The 27,694-nt window shown below is 42.6% G+C and overlaps 1 protein-coding gene across 1 annotated transcript in view; it reads left to right on the top strand.

Moving 5' to 3' along the window:
- The window catches only part of myo3b (myosin IIIB), a 58,905-nt gene that overhangs the window by 24,319 nt on the left and 6,892 nt on the right, over positions 1-27,694 (top strand). Inside the window, exons 22-31 of the mRNA XM_053440246.1 lie at positions 7,298-7,377; positions 9,195-9,272; positions 10,247-10,452; positions 13,339-13,450; positions 13,628-13,790; positions 14,196-14,276; positions 15,760-15,856; positions 17,263-17,317; positions 18,231-18,354; positions 27,466-27,566. Coding sequence (XP_053296221.1) covers positions 7,298-7,377; positions 9,195-9,272; positions 10,247-10,452; positions 13,339-13,450; positions 13,628-13,790; positions 14,196-14,276; positions 15,760-15,856; positions 17,263-17,317; positions 18,231-18,354; positions 27,466-27,566 — 1,097 coding nt within the window. The remainder of the gene's footprint in view (positions 1-7,297; positions 7,378-9,194; positions 9,273-10,246; positions 10,453-13,338; positions 13,451-13,627; positions 13,791-14,195; positions 14,277-15,759; positions 15,857-17,262; positions 17,318-18,230; positions 18,355-27,465; positions 27,567-27,694) is intronic.

Below are 27,694 nucleotides of genomic sequence, written 5' to 3'. Positions count from 1 at the left end.
TGTTAAATTATCAGATTCTCACTTCCTCCTTTATTTCAGCTAAGCCACATTATGTGACTCACTTCCTTTCTAGGGGCCTGTAAATGGCTGCTTTCGCTCCCGGTGGCATTAAAAGGCGCTTCACTTCACAAAAGGCACCTCAGCCGAGACTCCACTAGAAATCTGTGTGATGTGTCTGTAAACTCCAATTGCAGGTTGTGCACGAGGGAGCCTTCAGCCACTTCTCTCTGCAATTAACGGCTTCTCGGGAGTGCACATTATAAAAACAAATTCAATGAACACTTAATGTCAGTGCACTAAGGTACTGTTTACTGCTTGTTGACATAGCTTCAGTTCGGTCTAAAAGCTTCTTTATTTCCTTTTTGTTCCGCTGCACTTTTGTCTGCGCTGGCGGATCGAGTTGATGCAATGATGCATCATAGAAGAAAACTGTTACTGCGTCGTGTCGTTTGAACCTTTACGTCTTTATTAAAAGCAGCAACAAAGCTCACAGTCATTGCACACGTTCTTTCCCGTCTTCATTGAGAGCAAGTTTGCCTGCAACGCGTCTGTTCTGTTGTTTCAGTGGAGTTGGGGGTTGAATTCTCTCATTGCAGTTTTGCGAAACCCGCAGATCATCTCATCAGATAAAAGCTATGAAACACTCGGGCTCCGGCTTATCGTTCTGGAAAAGATGGAGCGCTGTTTACAGTGAGATAGAGTATAGCATAAGAAAATTACAAATCTATTCTTCAGGGTAAAATATGTGGGGGATTTAATTTGCATTTTACTTCACATTATAGATTCACTGTTATCTGTGAAATTACCATTATCTGGGGGGATCTGATGGAAATCTGTTTTACACCAGGGTGGTTTCACACTCTGGGTCGCCTCTGCACTGTGTCACCACTAGGGGACACCCTCATAGACCTGCAGCCTGACTCTGTGATGGAAGCCAAATATGGCTACACGCACACACACGCACACACACACACACACACACACACACACACACACACACACACTCAATGGTAGTCTCTCCGCTGACCCCATATATCAATTTGAAGTAATACATAAAAATAGTTCACTGCTCTACATAATTTTCCTTAATTTCTGTTAAGTCTCAAGTCTAACACAGACCCTCTGTCCAGATTTATCTGATTTGTCATGACGTCCACGACCTGCTTTATTCTCCACACACCAGATTGTAGATGCTGGTGTCTCTGGGTGTCGACGCAGACCATGTTTGTGGAACAGTAGGAAACCAGGAAGGCCCCACAAAGTAAAAAGCTCCCAGGTGGTGAATAGCGCGGCCACTTGAGCCGTGCAGAATGTGGGTCCTTGAAGCTTGGACATGTGGTGGTGTTTTGTCAGAGGAAATGGGATGTATTTGCATGGACAAATTCCTCGGAGCCAGGGCCTTCCCTAGATCAGGGGGATCACACTGTTTGAATTGGCCGAGTTCAGTCGGGCCTACCAGGGACCGGGCAGCCTGCAGTCACAGTATGGGTCTCTCTATTTGTGTGTGTGTGTGTTGTGTGAGTTGTGTGTGTGTTGTGTAGCCTCAGGGCTGCTTGGCCCTGCTGGTTGTAGCACAGCACATCTGCACATGCACACACTGCACCTCAAGGCTGCCAGTCCTTTGTCAGAGCTCGATGAAAATGGAGAGATGGGCTTCCCAATGAAAAGTTGAGGTTCACAGATATTGGAGACATTTATTTCCTGAATTTGTCTTGAATATTGATTTACGTCATTTAATCTTTGCCAGGATTTTATATTTTACTTCATAATGTATGTAGGAAAATCACCAGTATGAGAACTGGGCTGATTTCAGTTAACATCATAACCAACTGCCTCTGAAAATAATGTTATCAGGCTGAAAAGTCCAGAGATTTAATGAACTTATTCAGTAGCTTAAAAATATCGTATACAGCAGATGACTATGACTTGAACAAGTCTCATTAGGAAAACGAAACATTGCAAACTGGTGACTGATGTGGTTTTACTGTTTATTTCTCTGCAGTGGTGGAAAAAATCTAGTAAATTTACTCTAATGCTGTATCTGAGCATTAATTTACATATCCCTTTGTTTCACTACATGTCAGAGGTGAACATAGTACTATCCATTTACTATTATGAGTTACTTTCCAGATGAGCCTTTTTCATAGACAACAGGATAAACTCTTCAGATATAATCCACCACAATATCATGCCACTGCTACTTTTACTTAACTAATAAGTATAAAGAGAGAATTTTGTTACAAAGAAACTTTTAAAAACCCAGACAGTTTTACTGTGGAACATTTCAGCAGCCTTTAGCAGAGTGGCTAATGCATAGCAAAGATAAAACAAACATACATATACATATAGGAGTGGAACTCATGAGGAAGTGACAGGGCAAGTGACTTCAATTAGAAGAATATAATCACAATCAGACATGACCTGCGGAGGATCTCCGGAGAATTGGCTCCCGACTTTTACTACAGTTTTCCTTTGACACATGAACAACGCATTGGGGGGGGGGTTTCCTGCTCAGATGCGTTCACAACACCAACACATTTCTCACAGGATCCAGGTGAGGGGGGGCGCAGCAGGCGGAGGCCGGAGCTATCGTGTCATGATTTTGTTTACATCACATCGATAACGGCGTCGGCTCTTATCACCACAAACTCTCCAAACAGCTTTCTCACCCGGAGAGATTTACCGTTCGTCATGTTTTAGAAGCGTCATCACCCCCCCCCCCCCCCCCCCCCCACACACACACACACACACACACTCCTGCGTGGTGAATCCTGCGGAGGATCTCCTTCTGCAGATTCTGTGGACTTGCTGCAGACTTTATACTTGGTACAGGCGGGGGAAGTCCGCAGAAACTCCAGAGTCTCTCACTCAGACATGAAATAGTTCAGTCCACGTCTGAAAGCAGCTTCAGACAATTTTGTTATTTTCATCGTAGCGTTTATAAGACAATTAATGGGCCAAACTCCTCTTATATTTATTGAGCGATACGATTTCTGGCATGAATTTCTGTCTTCATTCATTTATTTTAATTTCGAAAGAGTGAGTTAACGAAACAAGCTGATCCTGTAAGATATCTGATGTTTCGAGAAGGTCTTCATGTTTGCGGAACACTTTACATATTGGTTTTACATCTTCACATGAAGCTTCAGTTGCCACTCTCCGACCCTCTGGGTCTCCCTTCATGTCAGGAGATGCTCCTGTGTAGAAGTGACAGGCTTCTCCCAGCGATATGACACTTCCAGCTCTTTGTTCTCTCCCAGCTGAAGCCTCTTTCTTCATCCCAGTGGACAGACACCGCAGTCTTCCTCCAGACTTCCACTCGCACAGTCGCCAACTCATACTTTTTTTTCATTTTCTCTCCTAATCGTGGCATTGGAGCTTTTTTTTTTTTGAGTCAGCAGTGGGATTTTCGATGGCCCCGCACATCAGTAGCGAGGAGTCGCTTCTCCTAAGTCACATGGTACAACATCCTTTGATAAATTCAACACTGTGTTGTGTCACTAAAAGCCAATTACACCATGCTTTTTTTTATGATTGATCTGCTCTGACAGTGGTGTATGGCATTTAAATCAACAGCCCCCCGAGCCATCTCTGGGCATAAACGGCGGTGGTTATGGAGGGTGGCGGGGAGGGTTGGCGGGGGGGGGGGGGGTTACGGGTGCTTTAATCTCATTTGCTTGGTTGCTGAGTTGAGTTTCTAGATCACATGTTTTCAAAAAGGGAGCGGGAGAGCGGCGGAGATATCCAGCAAGCCTCTGCTCACTCAGCTCGGGATGGCTGCACTCTCTTACAACTTTGATTGTCCCCCGTGTCGACAGCTCGATCCACAGCTTCTGAAGTACAAGGCGCACACTGGCACTCATAAAAGCGTGCAGGGAGGTGTCATATTGAACGCGGGATTGCTTTTTAATCCCAAGCACATTGACTATTCTTGTCAATAGAACCCCAATACAACTGCCAGCTTGAGCTTTTTAGCTTCTTTTTTTTTTCCTGCAGGATTCTTGCTGGGCTTAATTTTCAAAGTGAACGCACAGATGCCAAGGAAGGTCTTTTTTTTTCCTCTCTGCACTCACCATACACACACACACCTACCCACACACACACACACACACATGAACACGCACAAACCACTCTGTGTTTGTCCTGGGAGTCCATGCCAAGAGCAACATGCATGAAGCAACAACGATCAGTGGGACACTCCTCCACCTCCTGTTTCTCAAGACCGAAAGACCTGATGGGAAATATTCACTGCTCTCCTTTATTAATTATTAACCTTCCACATTAAAATGTCTCTTCTCCCCCATTTTATTTTCATCATTCCAGAGCACAAAAGTCCGACCTGCCATTCGTTGTAACAAAAAACACATGTGGCCTTCTTCTCGTACCCAATCCACTGTCAAAGAATAAATCTGGCTTTTCCTCGCTCGTCTCTGTTTGAATAATTATTATCCACATCATTAGACAAGTCCCCCACTGTATCTAAATTAGAAGGTCTTCTTTCAGGCCGGACATCACAGGTGTTCCCTCGGTTTCATGTCTCGGGAGGCGGAAATCTTTGAGGACGCTGACTATTAACCCGTGCTCTAATCATGGAGTCAGGAGGGGATATGAAACCCGCCAGAAGAATGAATTAATGCGACTCGCCAAGGAATACACGAAGAAAGCAGCGAGTGGCCGTTTGCGCGGCTTAGGTACAACTGTCATAGTTTCTCTCATCGAGGCGCAGCCCCTTCATCTCCCCTTGATGGTGTCATGGAAGTGAGAGGCGTGAAAGCACAGTGACACTCCGCGGGCCCGTTCCACCCGCAGCCGCTAATTCATCATGACAAATGTGCTCAGATGATCTGGCCCAGCAGCACTAATGGGGAGAGGAGAGAGCGCACTTCATTTGCACAAGACCCACTCCAATTAATCCATCCAGCTTTACTCTGGGCTAATTGGAGCGGGGCCCTCCCTGCCTGTGTGCTGGTAATATACCCGACACAGTTTAATGGCTCCTGTTCTCAAAGATCATACTTTTTTTTGTGTGTGTATATATATATATTTTTGTGTGGATTGTGCTGAAGGGCAGTCTTGAGGATGTTAAATCTGTCCCTGTGATTTTAAACATAATGCAAGCTCACACGCACGTGTTTAAATTAAGCAATTAGCTGATCACATTTCCATGTAACCATATTTTACACTTTCTCCTATTTTTAGGTTGTAATTCTGAACCTGTAATCACGTTTTCAAGCACCTTACTAACAAATATACAAAGTGCATGTATCCCAGAGTATCTTGTGAGGTTTGTTTGCCGAACGCAAAATGTATTAAAAGAAGAATTAATGAGATAAATAAAAAATTTGCAGATAACTGTCAAAAGCTAAAAGCAGCATCACTGCTAGCTTTAGAGTCGTTTGATCTGCTCCCCCGTCATATGTTTCTGGTTGTTTTGACTAAAGCAGTGTGTGCGTGTGTGCGAGCGTGCATACTTCCACAGATGTGTATTAGGGGACCATGTTGAGCCAGGACTTCCCTGGGTGAGGACATTTTTGCCCATCTTCACTTTGTCCATGGGTTGTTTTTAGGGTTAAGGTTTACATGTAGGGTAACTGTTAGAATTAGGCATTGTGTGTCCTTCCTGAGACAGAAGTACGTACAAGGTTGTGCATGTTCACGTGTGCGTTTTATTTTTGCTTTTAAACATCGTTGTAAAGCCACTTTGATGGGTCTGCACAACATTAGTTTAGGTTAGGGTATAGGGTAAGGGATAGTTGTAGGCATGTAGCTGTAACAGTGAAAGCTAACGTAAGGGCCCAGGGAATGCGTCAATGAGCGTCCTCAACTAATGAAACACATTCTGGCTCATCTTCACAACTTCAAAGGCCTTTTTGAAAGTTCCGACTTTGTTTTAAGGTTCAAGTTAAACTTTATTTTAGGTTAGCGGCAGGTATTTAGGTGTGATATGGAAAACTAGAGGAAAGGGCCAGGGACTGCTTTATGTCAACGAGTGTCCTCAGCTAATGAATGACAAGTGTCTTTTTTTGTGTATGCCTTTGATTTTGTGTAGATTTTCTTTTTAAACCATTGTTGTGAGGACAGGTTTGTGTTTCTTCACATCTTAAAATTGCTTTTTGGGAGTTTAGACTACTTTAAAGGTTCATGTTAGTATAGGGTGAGGGATAGATGTTGTCATTTAGCTGTGATGGTGAAAGCGAGGGTAAAGGGGCTCGAGAATGCGTAATGTCAACGAGTGTCCTCAACTAATGAAAGACAAGTGTGTGTATGTGTGTGTGAGAGATAGAGCGACATCACATTGCTTTGTTGCCTCGCGCCAAAACCTTTGGCACAACAGGGACATTCTTTGTCTAAAGTTAGAAGTGGTCTGCTTGTTAATTAATCCATCATAAATTGATTTTGATCTCTCCAGCGTTTGATTGATGCGTCCACACACTTGATAGCGCGGGGTCCTCTGAGGAAGGCAGGCGCTGATCCAGTGTTTTAAGTATCTGGCTCGCTGTCAGACCATGTCCTCCACAACTGACGTCTGAGTCTTGAAGTTACGCGGAGAAAAGCCGACTGCACATTTGCATTTTTCGAAGTTGGGCTGTGTGCGGTGGAAAAATCTAGAACAATTGTTGGCCTGTCACTTCAGCTTTATCTTAAAAACTTACAAAGGTTTCCCTCCTTGCCGTACACGGCTGCTCTGGTAATGCTGCCTCCTGTGTCTGCAGACGTATTTTTCTAAAGGTGTGTGTGGCACATCTGTGCAGCTATTGTTTATTCATGGAGTAAACCCTTTGAAATGTGCTAAGATACTTCCCACTCATTATAAAAATCCTGCCACCCATGGATTAGGACTTTGATGTCACCAATCCTGCTTCAAAGGCTTCTTTCACTGCTATTAATCACAGTTTAGCCTCTGAAGATATAGCCAGAGAAAACATTTGGACATCTTGTGCAGAAACTTTGAAATGTTCAGACTGTCGTGCATATGCTACGTTCATATCCTCTCCGCTGTGTGTGGGGCTGTTGGACTGCTGTGCACGCAGCTGCTCTCCTGAGTCTATGGGATTCAGCTCAGATTTAGGCTTTTTTCCGAAATGTCTTTTATACTGTGCTGCATATGAGCCCCAACACTGTTAATACAGTAGTGGAGTTGTTCACCTTACTTTTCTTTTTATCTTGTATATTGAAAAAGAAAATCACACTAAATGCTGGATTGTTCACTCACAATAATTGTGTCATCCAGTCTCTCATACCTTGTCCTGATGTTACTAACTTTGAATATCAACTTATTTATTTTTTTCTTAAACAGGAAATCTGGCGACATCCCGGGTGAGGGTCACCGCCGCCTCCAGATCTCTGCCCCCGCAGCTCAGTTCAGGACGCACCAAGGTGAGGCACATGCTCCTGTGGCACAAACCATCACATCTGACAGCATATTGTTTTTACTGTTTTTTTTTAAATTATTTGTTGCTGATAGATATTGCACCAAGAGAAACCCAGTAAAAACCTGCACTCTGTAGTATACAACATTGATTGACTCCCTTATTATGTTTGCTGTCTTGCTTGTGGTGATGCAGCTTCGCCATCTGGCATCCGGTGTCTACGAATCGAAAGTTGTTTCTTGGAATCACTTTTTTGTAGCTTCTCTAAAAATCACAACAGCAGCTCCACTAAAGTACATGTGTCAATAAGAGGCCATGATGGTTTTATTAGGATAATCTTCTATGATAATTCTGTCTCTGAGTAGTAACTTTTAAAGGACCACAATGAAAATATATTAATAGTCATTAATCAAGTTCATTCTGAGGTTTTTATTGCAGAGTTTGTTTGAGTAACTTTCGATGTGATCACACACACTGGGTTTTATGAGCGTCAGTTGCAGGGACAAACTTTTTCTGATTTCACTTTTCTTCTGACTTCACTTCATTTCTGATTCACTTTATTTAAGGGGACAAATAATACTTTTTGTTTAATATTATTTATTATGAATGTGAAAGTAGTACAAATTCCTTACTTCTTGTCTATCTATTTCTCTCTTCCTTTATTTCCATCTTATTCTTCAACATGTGCTGTGCTCAAAGTCTCCCAAATACCTATTGAAGGTAAGAATTCTGTTAAAAATGAATCTTTTCAAATTAACAGCGCTCTCTGGAAATACATTATTCACTGAAATCAGCCGAGCATCCCTTTAATCCAAACTGAGACTCTAACTCTGTTTCACTAACTTTCCTTTACTTTTCTATCTTCAATTACAGTCTGGTTTTTGAAAAAAAAAATGTTTTCAAATGTTCACAATTCTGATACATTAATATAAACAAAGTTTCTGTGATGTATCATTTTAATTTATAGAAATACATAATATGAGACACAAACACAGGACATCATTTTGGGTAAGAAATAACACTAGTAAAACAACTTTGTTGAACTTCCACTAAGCACCTACTCAGTTATTCTTTAACAAGAAAGGACTTTTTTAATATCGACTCGGTGTGATTGATGTAATATGTATGCCGTCATGTTCTCAATCAGAGTTCAGTAGAAGTTGACCGAAAGTGACACTTACAAAAAGTTTGGAAATTAAAGTCTTGCGGAGGTGGTTAAGAGTCCTGGAAGTTAGCCCCAGATACCGGGAGCTCTGTTTGATTCTCAAAGAATCTGATTCCTCTGTTCATGTAAAGCAGATCACGTTTGACGTACCTTTTCTCTCTCTGTGATGGGATGGAATCAAGTATTAACATACACGCTTTGCTACGTAGACTTACCATAAAATATCCACTGCATCATTAATTTTGATGAAGCCATGAACTGGGAAGGCCATTAGAAAGCTTATATTGTGTCCTCGTTAATCCGTCGTAGTCAGGATGACTGTCTGCTTTGTGACGGCTAGTCTCATTACTCAGAACGATCCACAATTTTCCCATGCCCCACAGCAGTGCGGAATTATTCTCTAGATTGTTAGCTTTAAGTGTTTATGGGGCTGTGTTATACAGACGGCACAGTTAGTACAGCTGTGAATTCCCAACTGGCCCATTTGGAGGAAGGCGACCTGCTGTAATAATACCTTTATTTCTACGGAGTCGACAGAGGACGTCAGGTTGCAAATAAACGACGTCTCACTTGAATCTGCCTGGTTCTCAGTGATGCTCCTGGCCTGAGTCTGGCCTGTTTGTCTATGTTGAGTGTTCAGTGTGAATGTTTGTGTCCAGGTGGACACCATGGAGATGATGCGGCACCCAGAGGAAACCACCAACATGAGGAGACAGACAGTTGCCTCCTACTTCCGTGTAGGTGTCCGATCTCTTTCATCCTCCCAGCAAACATCACACAACATGCAACCATTAAAGAAATACATGCGTTCACGAGCTAGAGAACTATAAGATATTCTAATAGGGATTCTACTATTTAGTTTCATTAAAACTCACAGTAACTTGATTGTCAAACAAGCTGCGTAATAATTTTTTAACAATAATGTCCGTAAATATTGATATATTTATTTTGAGCTTGATTATACTTTCTCATTGTTGCCCTTTTCTAAAAAAGAACACTAGTTGTTTCATGAATAAAGCAAAACCAGCTTAAACACAGCCAGTTTTCTGGGAGAACACATGGAAAACGTGCTTCCCACCAAATTAAGATCAGATATACATTCAGAAATATAAATATACTTACTTTGAGTTGATACTAGTGATAGGAAGTTGGTGCAGAACACACATGAGCTAAAAAGGAGTCAAAATAGGACATCACTCTATCAGGTATTCAAAAGTTATTCTCCCAATCCATTCTAATTTGGATCCATGTCTGCTGGATAAGTAGGTGGCACAATTTGATCCCTGGTCCCTCCAGTGTCTGAAAAATTGGGAATGGACATTTTACATTGAGGTCAAATGTGTTCACAACAACAGGGAATTTCATATCAGGCGAGGGATGGCACCTGGATAGAGTGGGAGGCAGGACATGATGTATAATCATTTTCTGTTGCCCCAAAGTTACAAAAATCTTCAGTTATTTACATTTGTTATATGAGAATGTAAAAACTTTACTCAATCCCATCGGGACTGATTAATCCTGCCAGTTACTATTCACCTTAAACTTTATAATGAAACACATTTTCATCTGGAAGAAGTCGGTCTCTCTTTGATGTGCAAATCATCCCGACTGAACTATAGCACCAGACTTTGATAATGTGAATTCATTTAACTGCTCTCCTGTGTTCTCGCCCCGGCCCACTGTTTACTGTGGTCTCATCGTGTTGCTGCAGTACTCCCTGATGGACCTGCTGTCTAAGATGGTGGTGGGTCAGCCCCACTTTGTGCGCTGCATCAAACCCAACGATGACCGGCAGGCGCTGCGCTTCTGCAAGGAGCGGGTCATGGTGCAGCTGCGCTACACCGGGATCCTGGAGACGGTGAACATCCGTCGACAGGGCTACTCCCACCGCATCCTGTTCGAAGAGTTCGTCAACAGGTAAGGGCGGCGCGGAGGCAGAGGCGGCACATCCTCTCTCCGGTATGCACACATACTGAGCGCCGTCATAACCCTGGAGACGGTGCAGAACAAGGGAGCCAAGCTCTGCATCACACAAAAACACCGGTTCTTTAATTAGATAGGGGTACAAGTCGAGCAGAGCAAGAGGCAGACTAATTGGCAGTCATTAGTGATAGTGCAAGACTAAATCCTACAACTCTTGTAGCTGGGTGGATACTCCAGTCTGGAGAATATGGATAAAACTCAAACAGGGAGGAACTGTGATTATAAGGGCTGATGCATTTTAATGGATTTCCTTTTGCTATTCATAAAGAGTTTGTTCTTTAACTCAGTGACCTGGAAAAGCTCTAATGTAGTCTCCTCGTCCCTTTGGTATATATTAGAACACAATTAAAACAAGATTTCCTCATTAGGGGGTCATTATGTAAGGGTGTTGTTTTTGTTGTTAAAAATGTGGGACAGGAGCCGATAACTATGCTGCACACTTTACCACACGGCACAATTTAAAAAGTAATAAACCTAAACATTCTCCGCCGCTTCAAAAAACAAACACACATTTTTAGACACGTCTTTGGGAAAATTCAAGGAAACTTAAGTCCGTTCCATTTTCCTTTGAAAAATATTCCAGCCTTTTCTAATATGCCGACTTTAAAATGATGTAACATTTAATTAACTAGGGCTTGTGGCCTCTAGGAGAGAAAGAACTTTGACGGCCAGTCTCACTGATTTAGTGAAGCTTTAGAAATTTGCTCTTTGAATGACCACATGGTTTTTCCTCACAACTCTTTATAGCTGCTTTCAGATGAACTCCGGATATTCTCCTGAAATTATCCGGACGGGCTGTCTGTGAGAACGCAAATACCCGAGTCAGTTACCTCGGAGATTCTCTGGAGTTTCTCCTGTCAGCGCCCCCGCACAAACTATGGATCATCTGAGCTCATGTGTGAATGAAGTAGGATATTGTCCAGAAGATTCACTGCGAGCAAGTGGACTATTAGATGACATTTCTTACACGTGACAGATGAAAAGCTAGGGGTAAAAATTAAACAAATATATCAGGATGAAAAAGAGGATCCATACACATTGACGCCAAAGAATATGTCAACTGGGAGAGAGACAACGAGGTCCCAGAGCTTTTTGCCATTGGAGCCGCCATTGGAGCCGACGCTGGTGTAGATGTGCTCTAAATAAACACATCAGATTTCTGCAATGGCATTTATACGTCATGTCCTGTCTGTTGCTTGTGCCGGCCAGACGCCACCCCTCACCTTAATGTGCCCGACATCTTCTGTTTGTGTGAACGGAGCTGAACAACACAATCACCTGTAGTGTTCGTTATTTGTGGAAGGCAAAGTCCAGAGAAAGTCCGGACCCAGCTTTCCAAACATTTTCCGTGTGTGTATGTCTGCCTCTGTGTGTGTGTGTGTGCGTCTGTGTGTGCGTCTGTGTACGTTACCGCTTCAGACCACATTTTAACCTCACCACTGAATCCATATCATCCAACCTGAGCTTCGCAGAAGTCGTACAAACGGACCCGAATGGATAAACTGCACCTTTAGTGAAAACTGATTTCAATTTGTGCGCTCATATCAAAGGCTCGTCTGATGTTGCCAAGCAGTGCTTTGTATTTACCATCAAAGAAATAACAGGTATCAACAGGAATTAGAATGAAAGGCTGTAGACTGAGGCGGGTACGGGGAGTTCAAAGAAGTTTTTCTTCTTCTTGTTGTTCTTCGATTTTGACCAACGCCAGAACCCAAGAGATTAACCAGTAGTTGTGGAGCCTTGATGTCCTCTGAGCAAACAGTCAGAGCCACTTTGTCCCATGCTGGTATATTGTAAACTACAACTAGAGGATCATGGGACAGATCCAGACACCGTCAGCGATAAAACATGGGAGGAAGCTGATTCACAGTGATAGGCCGAGGCTGATGGGCATCGTCTGTGGTCACTGAAATATGAGACGATGATCAGTTCAAAAGAGCTGCAACAATGGGCCTCTGTTGCAGACTCCTGTCTCTGTCCGGCTCGTTTTTCTCCTCAGACTGAGCAGCCGACTTTCTAACTGTGGTGCTTCAATAAAGTTGTATGCAAAGTTCATTGTCGCTTCTTTTGAACATGGTCAGGTAAAGTGACTTGGTGCCGTTGTCCTTTACTGAGGAGGAGCCACATGTTTGTGATTAAGATGACACAACTACGGAATAATCAGGTTTCTCTAAAATCACACTTGGATTATTAAGTTATCCAATAATCCCAAATTTCGCATTTATACTTTACTAAGGCAGACTCTAAGGCAGAAGTTATAATAATAACATCTTTTTTTTGCTAATAATCAAATCAATACCACCCACGTCAATACAGTAAACTACCAGGAGATTAAGTAGCTTTCGCAAGAGAATCACAATTGTAATTTATGAGTAAAGAGGTTTGGGAAGGTAGATTCATATTGAGTTCATGTTTAGCCTTCAGACATGACAATGGTTTCATTCACCTCATGTGACAAGAGTATTTAAAAAAATGTCTACTTTTAATTGTACTACTCTTCAACTTTTTTCTATTTTATGTTAATGTACTGTGAATTAATACACAACATTTCCAAAATGTTGTTTAAGTGAAAACATGCCTGAACATCTTTTTCCACAATACGCTGCACTTTCTTCTCAACTTTTTGGTGACACTGTCTTTGTGTTCCTGCCAAAAGGTTTTGGAACAGATGAAAATGACCAAGTTTCACTTCACTATTATAGTAAAGTGAAACCTTAAACTAAAATTTTAAACGTTTTATAAACTTTATTTCATGAACTGATCATAAATGTTAAATTGAATCAAATTGTGAATCCTTTCCTTCTTTTCCTCCTCTCACAGATATTACTATCTTGCATTCCGGGCTCACCAGATGCCCGACACCAGCATAGAGAACGCGGTTGCCATCCTGAAGCGGGCCAAATTAGAGGACTGGGCATTGGGGAAAACAAAGGTAACGTTTTTACACCTGAGAATTCAAACGGTGAAGAAATCTGTGTTCAGAAATCACATTTACCTGAGCATAGTTTTAACATTTTATGTGATCAAGAGTTTTTGTTAAAGAGAAAGAAAACATAGAACAAGAACTACAAGACTGGGACGTTCTAACCTGGTCTTCATGTCCTGTCAGGTGTTTCTGAGGTACTACCATGTGGAGCAGCTCAACCTGCTGCTGCGGGAGGTGATCGCTCGGGTCGTGGTGTTACAAGCGTACACTAAAGGCTGGCTGGGCGCCCGGCGTTACCGAAAAGAGAAGCAGAAGAGAAAACACGGCGCCATCATCATCCAGTCAGGTACACTGGAGAGGGAATTATTCCGATTTAAATCAAAAATATATACAACATTCTTTTTTTATCTTGCAACAATTAAACAGGTGCCAAATCAAAGTGATTCTGACAATATTGGTTTCTTAACGACCTGGAGTCTATTATGCTTCGGCAACTCTTGATAAAAGAGATGAGTTTGATGCAGAGCTTGACCTGCGAGGGTTAAGAGCGATGCTTCAGAGCAGACAATAAGACCTCAGAGAGTTCAAAGGGATCCATCCCTCTGCCACCTGGTTTAGCAGTGTTTTGAAGTGGGATCTTGTGTAGTATCTGCCGTCTATTTTGTTTCACAGAGGTAGGTCAGCAATCTCTCTCTTTCACACACACACACACACACACTCACACACACACTGTCTCTTTCTCTCTCTCTAGCCTGGAGGGGCTACGTTGCTCGGCAGAACCTCAAGCAAGTAAAGAAGGAGCGGGAAGGGGCCGCTGTCCGCATACAGTCAGGTAATAAAAAGTTTATATTTTCCTCTGAAGCTCTTCATACATTCAAAATGCAGACCTCCTGGAATTTTCTCATGTACTGTGGACCCGTGTCCGGTGGAAAAAATTAATCCCATTTTTTCCTACGTTTTTCAAAAGGAGAAAAGGGATAAAAGCACAAAAACCTTGCATCTTTGTGAAACACCTTTTTGATCTCGACGAGTGGCCCACGAAACAGTAATAATTAATTAATAATGCATAAAGGAAAGCTTTTGAAAGTTTGGGCAGCATTTGGTCCCCATGTTTCAGGAGAACAGTGCATACTGAGATCCTTCTTTTCCTTTCATCTCTTTCCCAGTAAAGGCAAGAGAGGGGCTTATCCCTTCTGTTTCCTCACGACTTCCTCTCTCAAATTCCTGGCCTATTACACAGCTCTCACATACCAGAAACAAGATGCCTTTTTATACTGTCAACCTTTTCATCTGAAATGTAAATTAATTCTTACTCAGTGTGCCTTGACGAAGATCAAAGTGGGCACATTAACCTTCCCGGGTCCCCCCCCCCCCCCCCCCCCCTCCACTCCCTCCTTGGAGCCTCTCACTGGAGGACAGGGGAGGGTGCCAAAAGGGGCAGGGGAGAGGAGGGCAGAAGGAGGAGATTTGGCATTGTTTCCCCTGGCTTCCCTAAGGGCTGCCCTCATCTGGCACATGGAGCATTTCGGTCGCTTGCACACCTTGTGTAAATGTCCTCCATTAAAGCCCTTGTAAATAACGCTGCAGAATGGGTAAACATGCTTTTGGTGTGAGAAAAGCCTCTCCGTCGCCGCCGCCGCCGTCTTTCTCTTTAGAAAAAGTGTTTGTGTGTGGCCGCCGGGGTTTGTTGGATGGGTGGGGTGCAGGGGTGGATGGGGGTGGGCCTGAACCTGACATAAGTGGGGCCTCAGCCCCCCGGCAGAGCACTCCAGCACATTCACATTGTGTGTTCTCCGCAGCTTATAGCCTTTGAGGTGGACTGCATTTGCATTCTGAAAATAAACAGATGCCTTTCAAATGCATGAGCCTGGTGGCTTCTCAGATCTCAGCAGGGCCTGGGGGACATGCTCACCATCGATCAGATTAGACCATGCAAAATAGAACCACGGCTCAACAATGTACTTGAGCTTTGCTTTCCTGTGCATATAATTTTACAAGAAAAACACAAAGCCGGTTGACGGAGTAAATCAGCGGGCTCCATTTACCATCCTTCTCCCTTCAGTATGTTTCAGTGATCACACTGTTTTCCTACTGCTGCACTACAGTCCGTGTGTAGTTGTTCATCATAGTTCTACCAGTCAATGCATTGTTTTTAATTCAAATCTGTCGTAAAGCTTTGATAAACAGTTGTTAATTGTGTTTGTCTTGATAACTGTCCCAGTGGACTATACCAATGTGGTTTAGACGTATTACAGAGGGAGGACAATGGTTCTCTGACCATGTGAAAGCATGTCTGACGTATATTTTCTGTGCAGCTTACAGAGGCCATCGGGTGCGTCGCGACCATGGACCCCAGAGGCCCAGATGTCGGCCCGAGGCCGGCAGTAAGACCACCAAGGAGGAGCAGACGAGGTGAACTTTGACATCTCTCGCCCTTCAGGGTCTGTCCTCATCAAAAACCCTATTTCCCTGCAGTTGGATTTTTTCCCACCATTTCAGACAGTAGTCTTCAAACGCAACTGAAAATGAGAGACCATTAGAGACGACTTATTGAACAAGAGGTCTGACACTCTCTTCTCTCATCTCCAGCCCTGTCGGTCGGGCTCCTCTCACCCCGTAACGTGCTGTTGTTTCAAGCAGCAGAGAAAGCTCCTCCCCGCGCGACCCACCTCTTTCAGTTTTATAAATGTAATAAATATCTTTCCACCAGATTGCACACTTGTCTGACCACAAACGGGGCCGGGCGCTTCACTGGTCTCCAGATGTACGAGTCGAGAACTTTGTGTTTATTCAGCACATGGGCAGGCCAGTCATTAAGAAAGTATGTGCTAAGCAGGAGAGCAACCGCCGACCGAACAGCAGCACACGTGGTGTCCATGGAGGCTTTTAGCAGAAAGGCGGCACCGCAACTCTCAATATTCAGTTTATTACAAATCCCCTGATGTAAGGTTTGGGAGTACAGAGTTATTCTTGAATTATTCTGTGTTATGAGAGTCAGAGAATCCGTGAAAATTACAATAGGGACATATTCAATGATTCTGAGTGTGATGTTTAAAAATCATGTTGATGTCTTAAAACAGCTCACATGTTAAGATATTGCTTTGAAATCGTGGGCGACTTTAAATACTCTAAAATACCAGATTCCCACATCTGAAAATGTTGTGCTCCTTATATGCTCAAACCAAGCGCTGCCTCATCAGGGAGTTTTCTCTCCATGTTTACGATCATATTCCTTGGTGAGAAACACTTCAAACCTCCACTCAACAATTCTGTTTAATCAGTGTTGGAATCTCTCCATATGGATTTATTATGACATGATCTGGCCCATTTTTCCTCCTGTAAGATCTATGTTCTCACCTACATGCTGTTCTTTTCCCTTTTGATATCCCTCCTCGCTGCCACGCATGAATTCTGCGTTTTGCATCCAAAGAGCGGCGCCCCCAGTTGCATCACCCAGTCCAAACTGGAAGAGATGTTGTTTTTCTAGACCCGGAGCGTGATTGTGACTGGTGTGCACCTTTGTGTTGGCAGATGTTGTTGTGGGATTTTTTGTGTGTTTGTGTTTTTAAATAATGCAACAATGAGTGATCACACACAAAAAAACCTCTCTCTCTCTCTCACTCTGCATAATCATTGCATAATCATGAACTAAGGCTGTTTTTTAACACTAAACAAGGAGATAAATACAAATCACCCCGAGCGCAACTAATGTTAACACTGTTTGAACAGTTATTAATATGCAAATATCATAAATGTAATGTATGTGCTTTAATGATATTTATGTTCATTGCACCTAAAGATGCGTCTTAATTACACAGGTCTGTCAGCCCGAAGAGCAAAGAGTCCCACACAGATCACATATGCAGAGGAAATGTAAGTAACCACATATAAATGAGCTTTTTCTGTCACGCCTGACTGGAGCCACATGTATGTAAAAATGCTGCTCCTTTTAAAACATACAAATAAATAAATAAATAAAAAAGCAGCTTTAACCCAGATTATTCTTTGGGAATTTTTGAGTCCTTGAGACAAAAGAGTTCTCTTGCTCCAACCTCCATCTCAGCGGAGAAGACAGGGTGGTACGGGAGCGAGAGAATCAAAAGGCTGGAAATTCACGGCTGAGAATAAATGCCCGCTCTTCCCCGAGGTGATTTGTCTTTGCGCTCCTCTTTCTACAGATGTTAGACCCCTTTTTTAGTAAAGACCTGAGGTTCTTTGGTAGCACTTTGATATCCTGCTCGGATTCAATATGTGAAATAGAAGAGCCACTCCGTGACTTGGAGCACATCACAGTCTTTGAAGTCTGATCCAATTTTTGCTGCTCACCATTTGATGTTGAAAGGATGAAATGAGGAAAATGTACAGTTTTTGCCAGTAACTCTGCTGAGCATATGTAAGATTAAAAAAGCAAAATCCTTTGGAGGATGTACTTAGAAATGTTAAGCAGATTAATACTTTCCTATAGCTCTTTTATTCAAAGATAAAATTAAATATGAGAGGAAGGCTGTATGTGCTGTTTTTTAACCTCACAATTAAGTCAGTGTGGTGCTGTTTGCTGGGAGGTAGGGCTACTAAAGGGGGATATGCAATTGCATTAGCATTTGATTAACATTGCAAAGCACATTAATGGGTGTGAGTGCCAAATTGTAAATTGTAAATAAATGAATACAGCATCTACATGACTAAATTGAAAAAAATTACGGAGCCTGCTTCTGCTTGTGTCTATTTATCCAGCGCTTTCCATTGACATTGCTCTTCTGGGTGTGTTTACGCCTCCTCTTTCAAGGTTGGCCCCGACAGCCGAGACAGACAAGTGAAAGACTTCAAGAGAGACAAAGGCAGAGCGGAAGACAGTGTAACGAAGCCTTGCAGGGAGACAGCTAGGCTGCGAGACATGCAGTGTAAACAAGGTAAGCCCGAGCGCAGAGCTGGCGGGTGCAGGTAATTACACAAAGAGACAGCAGAAATCCCGCTTTAATGGATAAAGTGCCATTTTTAATACAGCCCCCCTTTCAACCTTTCATCCCAGCCAATCCCCTGCTGCCATTCTTTGTTGACAGCACAGGGAGAGGAGTATTATGGGTGATCATTTCTGCGGTATTTTAATAACCCGGGTCAGCTCATCACAAACGTCTCATGGCAAGTGGTGGTGGGGGGGGGGGGGGGCTCTTTGGAAGTGGCACGAGCACTTCAAAGCTTTCGCTCTCCTGCACGGTGAGTCCTTCACTAAGGATCTCATCAGTGACTCTTAATGGACCTGCACAGTAACGGTGACAAGAAAATACACAAACCCTGATTTGTTGAACATATGTTTGGTTTGCTTTTTGCCCCAGGCGATGAATTACATTAATTCCCGCCTGCCTGGAAGGCTGAGTGGGTGGCTGCGCAGGGGGCCTCCGATTACGGCCGTCACCCAGCCCACCACTAGGGTAGCCTGGGTAATGGGGGCCCGGCCCTTCATTAATGTTATTAGAGGGGGTATGAGGTAAGAGACGGAGGTGGAATAGCATTTAGCGGCGCGGCTGAGAGATTACTGGGATTAGACATGATAATGTAACACAGACAGGGCTCTCCAGCAGGCCCGGGATTAGTGTCAGCACGCCACAGCAGGTCTGGGTTAGATAGCGGCTAATTCGGTAATGCTGCATACAGGTGACCTCCGCTCCCAGACATCACTGCAGCTGACGGGAGGCAGTGTTTGATGAATTTACAATGTCAGAGTGATTATGTGAGTCGCAGTCGATGCTGGTTACAAGGGCCTTTGCTCTACTGGGTGTTTTGTCCTTGGTCACAGGAGCTTCCATTACTTTTAAAACACAAAGCGTTTCGAAATAACAGTTGGACTTTCTGGTTGTTGTTTTTTTTTTGCTGCTTGAAATCTAGAGATACACCTTTTTACGTATGTTTTAGTCAAAATTTGTTTGAATGTACAGTATTTAAATTACCATGTGAACCGTGACATAGTACTCAACTCCATCATCCAATGCAGCAGTTAAAGAGAGATGTGTCCTTGCTGTTTTCTAGTGGTGGGATGTAACAAAGTCCATTTACATTGTTACTGTACTTAAGTCCTTTTTTACATTACATCTATCTGTTTTTTACTTAACTAGATTTATGTTCAGGTACTTTTCATGTTTACTCCACTACGTACATGATCTAATATTTGTACATTGTGCTCCACTACATTGTCACATTAGGGAATAGGTTACACTCAGAAAGTACTCGGACTTTTAATACTAAAAGTATATTTATAAGCAAGTTCTTGTTTACTTTTTCTCAAGTACAATAGGGTATTTCCTCCACGACTCTTTACTCGCTGCACCTTTAGTGTGGATATGAGTTACGAGCAGTTTTACTTCTCAGGTTGTTAAACTTGAAGGATTTTTTATGGGTCACAAAAACTGAAAGTATCCAGGTTTGATAGGAAAAAATATGAATACAAACTATTTATTTTATTTTATCCTAACTTGTGAAAGTACACAAGCCAGAGTCATTTAAATCTAGATTCATAGAATTCAAATTGTTTCCAGATTAAATCAAGTTGTTTCAAGAGTTTACTCCTCACAAGTTCCAAGCAAACATTAGACATGGACTCCCAACTCCCAGGTTTGGAGGTTGCGACCTAATGTAACCTAAAACCTTTTTATTGCAAGAAGTCAGACACGTGGCTTCGAGCATGTTCTTTCATACCTAACATCACATCTGTCAGTCCAGGTTTATTCTATTATATATATTCTATATTCTAAATGGCCTGTCAAAAAAAAAAAAAAATCCTCTTCTTCTTCTGATATGGGCTTCTCTGACTATTAAGATTTTTCTTTCTGTGGAGAGCACACAGATTTTCAGGTATTCAATGCGCCCCGTCCCTGCAGCGATTATTAAGGTCTGCTTGTGGCTGCGGCTTCTTTCAGGAAGCCCCATTTGAATACGTTGAGGGAGGCCACGGTGGCTCAGGCACCCAGGGCACACTTTGATCCCTGCAGATCTGAGGGCCCTTTTTTTTCATCCCGAGATTGAGCGAGTCATGGACGCCTTGCCCTGCCAGATGTTTGGAGACCAGACTCCTTCCTGCGTCTCATCCTGCTGTCGCCTCTGGTGATCGCATCGGGTTCTTTTTTTCGTGGGGGCTGGAGCCCGACCTGGAGTGTTTCAGGACACCAGTGGAGAAAAACAGAAAATTAGCCATGGAAATTGAATTACCCCACCCCTCCGGAATCAGTTGCACACACTCCCCACACCCTGGTCCCATTAATGCCAAAACACTGGGGCGTGTTCGAGTGTGTTTGACGGACGTTGGGTCGTTTCTGAGTGATTTACCAAAGCCTGGTGTTCCAAGTGACAAGATAATCAGTATTTTTCTTTAATGTATTAAACAAAGCGGAGCACATGACTTGGAGAGACGTCTGTTTTACTGTGTACCTGACACCAGGCGAGGTAACTAGTCTCCCTCTTTAGCCAAATACCCGCAGTGCTGCATTTTATGGCGTGAAGAGAGCATTAAAGCACTTTGTACTCCAGGCATTCTCCGACGTCTGAAGCGCCAACCTTTGATTTCCCCGTGTTCTGTCAGTGAAAAAGTTCTGTTGTCGTGTAAGCTGCCTGTTCATGAAATATGTCACCTCTCGTCACCTGTCTCCCAAGCCTGAATATTAATACAACATATTTATAAATGAGTCACAGAGGCGTTTGCTGAAAGAAAGCTTTTGGTAGCGAGCGGCAGATACGATCAGAGCGCTGCTTATGCTCCTCGGCGTGGTAAACAGGATGGTGCCGAGGATCAGTCAGAGCTGACTTTATGGTTTATGAAAACTGAGCTACTTATGTTAACAGGCTTTTTGAAGATTATAGTTGTGGTAAACATACATGTCAGGAGAGAGACATGTGATAAAACAGAGCCACAACACGGAGACCAATTACCTCTGCACTCCGGGAAATGGTTAACCTGTTCGAAGGGATGAGACGAGGAGGGGGAAAGAAAAGAACGGGTGAAGTTTTCGTCGAATTATCGTTCAGAGTGATGCTCTGCCAGTGGAGTCAATAAGAATTGATTCTGTTTGTTGCCCCGGAGTTGTCCCTGTGCTTTACAGCCACAGCTGGAGAGCTTATTGGAAAATGTGGACCACACTGAGGTCAAACCCACACCCACCAGTACATCTCACTTTCGTCTCCCGTTCCCTCCCTCGCCTCTTAAAACATCTTCCCACATGTTCCGCGAGATCCGCAGCCACCAGGTGCTGCTCCACCCCCCCCACACCACCACCACCACCACCACCACCAAAGCGGCGGCATCACTGTATCAACATGCATCTGCCAGACAAATGATCCACCCTCTCCATGTTCTCTAGACAAATACTCTCCCTCCCTCTCGCTGTCTCTCAACCTCCTGATTTATCCGTCTGTCTCGGCGTATCTCCGCGACTCAACCGGATGCCTTCAGTTTTAGGCAAATTACAGGCTCCATGAAGCGGCAGAGGAGATTTGGAGGGGATAGGAAAAGACTCAACTTAACGGAAGGAGTTGCCTCTGTCTGACGCTACCTACGTAATCCTCTTAATGTCAGTGGGAGTAGTTAACAGGATGTACTTCCAAACTACTCATCATCACAATTCCAACAGAATAATCTCCCCAGACATGAAGTCAAGGTGGAAGATGATGCTCCAAGTTCTCTGTTATTTCGCACATGCGGATTGAGTCACTTGACGTAGTTGGACAAGTTTTTCCAAACACACAGAAATCGTATTACTTTATTTTTGTTGACAGAATTTGTATATTGGAGTAAAACGTATGTTATCTAACTCAGGAGCTTAATGCTGTTAGTTTGCATATTTTAATCCATTTTTGCTCCGGTTTCCTTGTCATTCTCGTCTCCCTCCTCGCTACTTACTTTTTTACTCATCCCACGAGGTCACAGTTACATGTATTATGCCTCTGACAAATGATTGACTTCCACAAAGTTGAGAGATTTCTCTTTTTTTTTTTTTCTCCACGCAAACATTTCTTTAGGAGTCAAAGTTCCGAATCTGCTGTCAGGCCAAATGATTGATTTCAGTGTGAAAAATTACTTGCAACTAACAACATCCTCCGCCCGCAATAGTGAAAACAGATGCGGTAACGACTCCTTTTTCTGAATTATCTGCAGGACCTGACCAGCGTGTCCTGTAATTCAAAGCACATGAGTTTCTTTATAAGTATGATGTTCAAAATGACGAGAGCGGTAATGGATCTTTGGAACCCCGAAGAAACTTCTGGAAATTCTCCTCGACTACAGCTATCTGTTTAGGGTCTTTGTTTGCATCTGACAAGTAATGTCTGTGTGTGTGTTCATGCACATGTTTGTATGCGTCTGTCTGGGTTTATGTGCCTGTGTGTGTGTTTGTGTGTGTGTGTGTGTGCGTGTGCAAAAAGAGAGGGGTCTGGGTTGCACATGCCTCATTTAGACATCAAAGCGCTCTGATGATGATTTTTCCTTATAATCCATGCCTTTTGGTGCCTCTGCTCCCTCCATCTGAATAAACAAAGCCCAAGTGGTTCTCTGTGGTCTGGGAGAGTCAGGTGATTGTGGAACGTGATTCGGGAAGTAAATCGATACACATCTAATTTATTCGACTGAAGAAGAAGAAAAAAAAACCCCTCTTTTATGTTGTTTTTGAGGAGCATTCAGATTTTTCAAGGGATTTCAAAGTGGCATTTAGAGACGTAACACGAGTCATCTGGCGCTCTTTGAAAATGAAAGAAATACCTATCTCAAAAAGAATTCCAGCCCTTTTATATCTCTTGAAGCAAACTTGTACAATATGTGAGTCTCTCACCGAGAAGAGCGAACCGTGCTAGGCTTTCTTTTGAAAAAGGGAGGAATCAATATTGCATGAACCACAGAGCCTCTGTATTCCCAGTCGACCATTATTCCTCCCCACCCCAAACAGCAGACGTTCCCCACGATCATTTAGCGAACCCCCAGCGTGAGCCACTGTCTGACCCCTTCCCAGCTCTGCCTCTCCATGTCCAAGCCGTGCTCCCCTGCCAGAAGCCAGTTTGTCTGCCTCCCTGCCTGTAATATATCTGCAGGAGCAGCATTCCTCTGGGGCTGGCCTGGATCAAATGGCAGTGATTTCCCAAACAGAGGCACAGAGATGGGAGGCTTGACCCATCCTCTGATCTGCTACACGCTCTAATAGCTGCAGGTCAGGATGGATAAATGGAGATGTTCAACTCCCATGGGTGATGTTCTGGGCTCCAGATCAGCAGCAGGATGTGGGCGCCAACAGATTAAGGCCTGAACGATTTTTAGGAGAACATCAAATTGTGTTTTTCTCAACTAATGCAGTGATTTAAATTGTAATTATTTTCTATAAACTGAACTGCAGGCCTGTGTTGTACATTTTCCTAATACGATTAGATCTGATAAAAATAAGGCACACGTCATTATGTTTAACACTGGATAATTAATTAATACAATTATGTATTATTATTATGAATAATGTATAGGATGAAATAATAATGCTAATATCTCTACTCTGTAGTTGCATAAGTGACAGAAGTGACATACATTATGTGTCTGAAATCGATGTGAGACAACCTCAATCCCTGACACTCCGCTCTGTTGTTCATTCTCAACAACACAAAGTCTATACAGCCATGGCAGCAGCTCTATGGGGTTATATTTAGACACAGTGCAGCTTTGATCTGAATTCTTATGTCAGCATGCTCACAGTGACAATACTGGTTTAACAGGTACAGCACATTTACCATCCCTGAGCTCTCTTGAGTTAGCATGCTAGTATAAGCACTAAAGACTCGCTATGATGTGAATATTGTCATTTTTTGCAGGTTTTTGATCATCAAATGTGAAACCCAACAAGTAACATTTCAACGGGATGATGGTGCTAGAAAAATCACGGCATCTGCCAAAATATATTACGGTTCATCATGAGGGGAGCATGAATATGTGAACCAAGTTTCAAGGCAGCGTATCCAAGAATTGTGGGGACATTTAACCATGAATGTTTTAAGCGGGTTGGAGGTAGTTGAAATGTCAGGGTAGGAATCCTCCTGTGCTACACATGTAAGTATTACTGAGGTAGCCTGTATATAATGATCTCTACTTCCTTCCACTATCCAGAAATGTGTACATGTGAACCTATAGCTTACGCGGTAGTAATCGCTGGATGGAGCCGTAAGTTTACTGTCTCTCCAATTTACATTCAGACCAATCATGAGTCTTTCTCAGCTATCAATAATGACTTTTCACCCTGTTTATAAAGCATCACATAACTAATTAAACCCAAACTTAGTTTACTAAATTAGCACTCGCACAAAAATCAGCATGAACAACATTTAAAAAAAAATGTATTTGACGTGGGCTTTGGCTTTGTGGTGTGGTCCATGTTCCATGCATTAACATGGAGGAGGCCTCTAGGGGGGCGATCGAAAAACCCTGGCTTCACTTTTGAGGAGCTGTCATGTCGTATATCCTTTATACAACAAATAGATTTAAAATAACAGAAATAAGATATTTGCCCAATTCATTGGAACTTGAACTTTAAGTATTTAAAATTAAGATGGTGGTTCTTGCATTCTTTCAGATTGAGATTTTGAGATAAAAGCTTTAAAATGATCAGCAGTTCCTCTCTTTTAGTTCCAATCGAGAGTCTTAAACAAACAGGAAGTCTGATTCTTTTAATGTTAGCTCTGAATGTAGTTTTGGGTCAGTGCCTCCCTTTTTTTCATATTTGTTGAACTCATATTTTATTAAGATAAAACATATGCTTGTTTAAAACACTAACAGGCTCTTTGCAGACTGCTTTAAAGAAGGATTCAGTCCCGAAACTTTGTCCAAGGCCGTCAGAATTCATTATCTGTGATTGAGTGCTTTGATGCAATTTCAGGGGAATTAAACATTTGCTTATCAAACCCATTTTCTGCATGATTAGCCCAACATTGTCCTACATACTGACACTGTTTTGTTTTTATTAAAAGAGTAAGGTACAAATGTTTATTTGTGCAGGTTTATTTAATCTGTTTTCAACCTGTGATGCAGATACAATGGTTCTCTCAGGTTTCACACAACATGTTGTATAGTTTATCTCAATGTAACATCTAAATATTAAAAGTGATTATGATGTAGCCAGACCGAGCTACTTGTTAAGAGGAAATATACTGAGCCATATTTTTTTACAGTTACATGAGCTCACTCCAAATATCCTCAAAAACTCAGGGGCAGCAGGGATTCAGACAGTGGCTGGTTAGCGCCTCTGAGGCATGGAGAGATAAGATTCACGGTAAAAGTTGGCTAATATCTCTGAACTGACAGGAACTTTCTGGGCATTTAAGGAGTGTGACTTTAGTAAACCTGCGCTGGTTTGAATAACATCAAGAAAACCGAGGAAAGATGGGGGGGGCTGAGGAGAGGGGCCTGCTCTTTGATGTATAGGATTGAGATGTGATGAGGTCTGTTCAAAGTGAGTACAAAGTAGTGTTAAGATGGAAAAAGCAAATGCAGCTTTAGTCAAGGTAGAGAAGCCGGGGTAGTGAGAGATGATGAAGAAATGTCCTGTCTCAACAAGATGAAACGTTATCTGACATTAAATATATATGCTTCCTTGTAAAGGTGGCTCAGCTCTAAAGCGCACTTTTGTAAGCGAATTCCAAGAATGTGGTAAGGCTTCATAATTTACTTGTGTTTGAATAATCAAAATTCTTTTCTATCTTTAGTGAGCGATCAATAACATTTCACTGTCTGTGCTTTGATAATTAATTCATTCTTCAGATTTCATTCACAGAAGTTTAGTTTTTTTTAATCGGGGGGGAAACAAATTAACGCAGCCATAGAGGATTCGTTCAATGGTTGGGAATCTGAATGTGAATGTGTGCGTTTCAGGAGGGAGCAAGGTGAAGATCAACTCTCAGGATGTGTCTGTGTTTCATGGGCTCAATATGCCGAAGGGAAATATTGCTTTTCCATCCATACATTTTACTGTGCTATATAAAGATATAATCAAAAGCATTTAAAAATGGCCCAGGGCTCATACAGATCAGAAATGTCGCTAGCCAAGCCCTGTCTCAACATCAACCTACCAACACATTTAAATACACTTTTGATCGTTTGAGGGAATTAGCTAATATCTAATGAAACTAGAACCAACAGATGATCTTATCTTAGGATAGAGACTGGAAAAGGGAGGTGTAGCTATACATTGATGGTTTTATTTTTGGACATAGCAAGGTTGTTTCTCAAGCTAAGGTAACCCATGTTGTTTGTGGCTTGTTCAGATATAGTCAGATATCAGTTGAACTCTGAAAAGTGTTTTATTTCAAGAACTATTGGAGGATTTTACATTATACTAGTGTTTGACCGGCACCTTACTAAAATACACTCTATCACATTTTGGATGTTTTCGTTGATTTCCAAGGGAATAATTCACGGATCCTGATGAAAACATTGAGGCACATTTAGGGAACTGATCTCTATGAGTGTTGGAAATATGGTGATGTTTGACAGAATTTATGACCCATGGGGCCTTGGTGTAGGTATGCGATCTTCTGTTTCTAGTTTGCCACAATCGTCTGCAAAAATCTTTGGGATTTCTACTGTCAAGGCTTAGTAAGATCTGATCTGAGCATTCAGGAAATAAACTAACCTTCTCTGTGAGTCTTATCCACAGCATATACCACACACGCCACAGTCTCACCTCAGCCTCTTCCAGTGGAGCTGTTTAGCAAACCTAACTTGTCGTCATCTGTGAACCTGTGAGGGGAGATATAATTCGATTTGGTTCATATTTGTGGATTTGTGTAACGTTAAGCTGTTATTGAGTCAGCTCATCAGTGAAATTACATAATCTCACCAAAGTAAATTTCAAATGTTTGCCACTTTGTCACACACGAGGGTGCAGATTTGAAAAGTCGAGGGCAGGATCTGTTTACTGCTGCTGTCATTGCCGTCGATGTCATTTTGGTGCTTGTTGTTGTTGTTGTTGTTTTTTCTTAGCTGGATCACTGCCCTCGTTTTTCCTCTGTTGCAGGTCCAGTGATGAAGCTGCAGCAGAGAACTCCTCGCCGGCGGGGCCAGCAGCCCAAGCTGCTCAACAGCCCTGAAGACAGCCTGTACTACAACCAGCTAAATGTGAGTTCAAAGTGCCGATAAAGGCCTTTGTCTGACTTTGGTTCCACATGATAATACAATTAAACCTACCTGTGCCAGACCCTGGAGCCCCACCCCCACGCTTCTCTGCCTCTTGTCTTGAACATGCG

The sequence above is a fragment of the Pleuronectes platessa genome, chromosome 14, assembly GCF_947347685.1.
Source record: "Pleuronectes platessa chromosome 14, fPlePla1.1, whole genome shotgun sequence".
NCBI classification, from domain to species: Eukaryota; Metazoa; Chordata; class Actinopteri; order Pleuronectiformes; family Pleuronectidae; genus Pleuronectes; species Pleuronectes platessa.
The sequence above is the reverse complement of the archived record's forward strand: the minus strand, read 5'-3'. Positions and strand labels throughout refer to the sequence as shown.